Raw genomic sequence first — 5,295 nt, forward strand, 5'->3', positions numbered from 1 at the left:
AGGTATCACACCCTGTCAGATGACCCAGAAGTTGAGTGCAAATACATTTGAGTCGACTGAAGACACTTTGCGAAAAGCGATTCTTTCACACACCAACTCATTAGCTTTCAAAGTCAACCCAATACAAGATAACTGCTACAGCCAACTAACTTTAAAAAACACATTAAGTGTCTAAATWTCAACAAACTGTACAACTGCTCACCTAAAAATGGATGTTTTAGTTTTGACCACTTRCAAAATGCACAAAGTTTAAATTAAATTTTTTTTGTTTTAAATTTTGACTTGAACCTTGTCTGTTAGCAAAATATTTCACAAACTGTTGCATTGATTTTAGCAAAGCTTTTATGATATAATCGTCGGATGCACATTTATAACCGACAAACTTTTTAGCGAAACCAGTTTAAAATGGTCACCACAGCCAACTGACCTTAGAAAACACAAAAATGGCTACAATTCAGTCAATTCGACGGATATTGTGCTAAAATTTGGAGCTGTTGAAGCTGACAGCCAGTCTCAACACATACTCTAAGCACTATTTATTGAACAAGATCTTTGCTTGAAACTATAGCGTTAATTATTTCAGTCAAACCTGTTTGCCTGTTAACAAAATATCTGGTGAACCACTGGATGGATTTCAACGTAACTTTCTCAAAGTGATAACTGAGTGTACATCTAAAACTGATTAACTTTTAGAATTAATCTATCATAGCCGTTCCACGTTAGCAATGCAAGAAATGGCTATGAATCTGTCACTTTCACAGATATTGAGCTAAAATTTGATGTGTTTGTAGCTGAGAGTAACTCTGAGCATGACATCTTTTTTTCATCTACTGTATTGATCCACTGGTGGGGAAATTAAGTCTCTGCATTTTACCCATCGCACACGTGAACACACATGTGGAGCAGTGGGCTGCCAATTACAGCACCCGGGGAGCAGCTGGGGGGGTTAAGGGTCTTGCTCAGGGGCTCAGGGTGGGGCTGGTTGGTTTGGAGAGTCGAACCAGCGACCTTCCGATCGGCTATACCCTCTGCGCCACCACCTCCCCACATCCTACACTGTTTCATGAGATTGTGCAAAACGTTAGTTTTAGGTTTGCACTTTGAGCTCTGAAATCTTCTATTTTGCAGATTGATCAACACCCCGCCAAAAAGATTGGCTTTCTGGGCCTTCTGCAGGAATGACAATCCACCTGCAACTGTAGCGCTTTTAGCCTAACAGAGATATGGAGCAACGGAACCAAACAAGAGGAGACATGTTGAGCACTGCCTGGCAAACTGTAACTTATAGACCTCAAAGAAACTTAAGGAAGATAAATGAATGAGATTCCAATTCATGCAAACTTGTTAAGATATATTTAATGTTATTATTGCCAGATGCAGAAAAGGTGAAAGTAAACCTGATTCATGAATCTGCTGTTAGCAAAATAGATCATAAAACACAGAATAGATGAAACTTTCCAAAATTATTCATAGAATAAACATMAACTGATTAACTTTTGGAGTCMTCCTGATTCAAGATGGCCACCACTGACCTTCAAAAACACAACAAWGACTAAAAKTCAGTCAGTTTAACAGATATCTGCCTAATATTTGGTGATAGTGGCTGAGAGTCATCCCTTACGCATATTCAGGTCGTTTTTCAGGACTATTCAGAGGCGCGCAGCCTGTCCGTGCGCGCGCCCTGACCTTGGTGAGGGTCCTGCGCTTATCGACCACGGTCCTGAAATGAGCATGATAAATTGGGGAGTGGGGGGGTCGCGCTCAGCACCGCGGAGCTCCTTGACACTTTTTAAAGAGTCTGGGTTTTGTTACGGGCAGGAAACAGACCCTTCCGCTCCGCGTAAACACGCGCCTCTGCTTGGCCCGCTTTCGGGCTGACGATGGCACGCGAAGACCACCCGAAGATGATGATGATGATGACGATGATGATGATGATGATGATGATGATGTTGGTGGTGGTGGTGGTGGTGGTGGTGTTGATGGTCAGTTTAGAGCTCGACAGGCTGCGCGCCTGTACGTGCACGTTTGGAGCTGAAAGCTAAGTGAGCCATTAAGCTGATGGAGGCTGTGAACCGTGACGCAGTGTCCACGCGCGGTTTGACACGAGCTCTCTTCGAGATTTGCTCGCAATCACTTTAAAATATACAATATAGATATATTTTACCAGAATAAATTTTGACTTAATAAAAAAATCTTTATTTGCTGTTGTGCTTGGTTGTTGCTTTAATAATCGAATAAATTACCTATTGATCAGATTTGGTGCCTTTTGGTATGTTTTTTAAGCTAYGATTTAATCACAGAATCCGGACAAAAAGTAACTTCCAAATAAATATAAAGTTTTCATAAAATCACAAAAAAGTGGAAGTGTTTAGTTGCGTCTAACCATGACGCACTCCAGTGCGTAAAAGCGCATTTTAACATGAACTAAAAATAAGCTTCTTTAGCTACCCCCCGCCTTCCTAAATGGCTATTTTCAAGGAGAAGAGAAGATGGTTCACTAATCTAAACATTGTCCTGCTGATGGGGAGCGGATGAGATTATGAACACATTCTCTCCTTTTCTTTCCACGCGGTTTAAGAGCAAAAGGCCTTCAGACTCTGGCGCCTGCTGCACTTGGACACAGATAGTCGACCAGAGGATGAGAGGTGTCCTGTTTCACCAGCAAATAACTGATTCTTATTACTCTTCTTTTTATTCTTAGTGGTAGATAAAGTGTCCATTTATAACATTATTGAGTTGCGTAAAAGTGCCAACACGCATTGTTATATTTTATTTAGCAACTTTATTTCTTGAAGACAGATTCAGTAATTATCAGTTCAAGTTTAGAATTGTAACTTGAATAATAAACGGAGGGTCATTGTTGATCATTTGTTAAAACAAATAAAAAGCTGTAAGAGTTTTGAACTGAATTAAAAAGTATGCAAATGAGCTTTAAAATATTCTGATCTTTTCGGTGAATGTAAAAAAAAACAAAAAGAAATAAATTAACTTCGGACATTTGTTCTCTATCTTTTATTTATCTATATATATTCTAGTATATAAATGAGCTTCAAAATATTCTGATCTTTTCGGTGAATGTAAAAAAAACAAAAACAAATTAATTAACTTCGGACATTTGTTCTCTATCTTTTATTTATCTATATATATTCTATTATCTATGTGTATTTTAATTTGGTCATTAAGACGGGCGAAACGTTTGGTGGGAAAAAATRCAGCTGTAAACAAGTGTGGAACAGCTTCTGTTTTTAGTTGTCAGAAAACAGCAAAATTAAAGCTTACTTAGAAAAACAATTTTAAATTTTATTAATTTAAAAAGCTTTTTGATTAGAAATCTATTTCCTGTTCTAAAATTTAGTGAAAGTAATATAAAAAACGGAGCCATTCGAGTAAAATTGTTAGTAATAAAAACCTTCAAAACTTGTGAAAAAGTAAAGTGTGCTGTGATAAACGCTTCCCGCGGGAAGCAGAAATATGTTTTAAACACAGCACTTTCATTTGAATGATTTTTGTCTGAGTTTATGGAAATGTTTCAGATTGACTTCATRCCATCTTTGAGGTCAGATTCTGGTGGAAAAATTTGCATGAAACCCAGTTTAGATTAGAAATGATGGAAAAACCAACAGCGACGCACTGGATGAACCTGGATGGTTTCAGACGAATCTCAGAGTCACTGAGGATTATCTTATCCATGGATTTCTGAGACAGGAAACAGAGATGTGGCTTATCTTAAAAGCACCTGATGAGGGGAAGCTGGTAATTATCAGACCATCCAGAAAATAAAAATAAAAATAAAAAACACGCTCAAACAGAGCTTCCGGGTAATGTCAAACATTTATTTTAAAGGTGACATTAAATTAAACTCACTGAATTGTGTCGTTTCCCTGCTGTCAAGAAAACACAAACAAACACACAAAAAAATAAATCAATCTTCCTTACCTTCAATATTTTTATCAGTTCGAGTGAAGTCGATGGCGTCAATAACTTTTCATAAATTAGAAGTCTTCCTGACGCAGGTAGACCCAGAAGGATAGACCGTGTGAGCCCCGCCCCCCGCGGCCGGACGTCACTGAAAGGGAGAGGGCAGCACGTTGGCTGACACAGCTCTTTCGCCAGATAACTGATTTCAGCCAACCAAACAGGATCGACCTCTCTCTCTCTCTCTGTTTCCCTCTCCCAGCCCTCTCTACACGCAGACGCTGCGCCAGGGGAGAGGCATGTCACAGCTGAACGCCAGCCAGCCCTCCTCCATCCGCCTGAAAAACAAGCAGAGCGCGAGCCCTTTCCCCCTTTACGCACGGGCTCTGGGGTGCTTTTACGCGCAGCGCGGAGACCAATCGCTTGATTTCTGCTTCTGGTGACCATTTTGTTTGTCATTCGCTGGTGGCGACGATGATTCCCAGTCCGGTCGTAGCTTCTTCCACCACGCCCTTTTCCGTGAAGGATATATTGAAGCTGGAGCTCCAGCAGCAGTCTCAGCAGCACCAGCTCCAGCTGATCTCCTGCTTCGGGATGTCCGGCGCGCTGCAGCAGCAGCCGACGGCTTTCGGCTCGCACTCACCGCCCTCCTGCATGCTGGCGGGCAGAGACAGCCCGAGTCCCATCAGCTCCTGCCTGTCGGAGAGCGAGGAGAGGATGTCGTTCCTCGGCGCCCTGAGCGTCCAGGACCGGCTGGCTGAGGCCGGATTACCGGTGGAGGTGTTCGGGAACTCGGTTCAGACTCAGAGCCACCCTGCAGACCTGCGGCTGGAGGCCGAGCCGGAGGAGCCTGACAGCAGTGAGGAACACTTTAATTTTTAATGTGCTTTGACAGAAGAGAAAGCAGATGGACTGCTAATTGGTTTCATATTAGTCGTGATGTTAAGTAAAGTTTAAAAAACCTGAATATAGAAACAGCATGATCTGACACTAAACTAATAATAAATTTGGATTGAATTTGTTAATTTGAGAATAATAAAACAAATGCTCACCAAATGTGCTAATATAAAAAAATATTTTAGATGATTATATTTGCACTTAAAACAAGATCCACACCTCGGATGAAAAATTTGGTTGATAATAAGATGTTGAAATTTGTTCTTAGGGCTTCCAATTAAAATGTTTAAGTGTGGACTTATATGTACACGTCCACAGAAACTCCTGTGAAAATTTTCTTCTTTAAATTACAAATTATTAGGCAATGTTTTTAATTGGCAGATTAAAAAAATAAAGTCAATACTTTCAATATGTAAAAAACTTGTGTTTTACCTTATGTAATGACAATTTTTTTTCATTTGTGTGTGTGTGTGTGTGTGTGTG

The 5,295-nt window shown here is 40.4% G+C and overlaps 1 protein-coding gene and 1 long non-coding RNA gene across 2 annotated transcripts in view; one reads left to right on the forward strand and one right to left on the reverse strand.

Moving 5' to 3' along the window:
- Nucleotides 1–4,048, reverse strand: part of LOC106528466 (uncharacterized) — a 5,166-nt gene extending 1,118 nt beyond the window's left edge. The window contains exon 1 of the long non-coding RNA XR_001311507.1: nucleotides 3,937–4,048. This is a non-coding gene — a long non-coding RNA (uncharacterized LOC106528466). The remainder of the gene's footprint in view (nucleotides 1–3,936) is intronic.
- A 64-nt stretch (nucleotides 4,049–4,112) lies between these two features.
- nkx2.3 (NK2 homeobox 3) overlaps nucleotides 4,113–5,295 on the forward strand; it is a 2,845-nt gene continuing 1,662 nt past the window's right edge. The window contains exon 1 of the mRNA XM_014023567.1: nucleotides 4,113–4,774. Coding sequence (XP_013879021.1) covers nucleotides 4,390–4,774 — 385 coding nt within the window. The 5' untranslated portion in view covers nucleotides 4,113–4,389. The remainder of the gene's footprint in view (nucleotides 4,775–5,295) is intronic.

Source organism: Austrofundulus limnaeus, unplaced genomic scaffold (genome assembly GCF_001266775.1).
Source record: "Austrofundulus limnaeus strain Quisiro unplaced genomic scaffold, Austrofundulus_limnaeus-1.0 Scaffold0, whole genome shotgun sequence".
Classification (NCBI taxonomy): domain Eukaryota; kingdom Metazoa; phylum Chordata; class Actinopteri; order Cyprinodontiformes; family Rivulidae; genus Austrofundulus; species Austrofundulus limnaeus.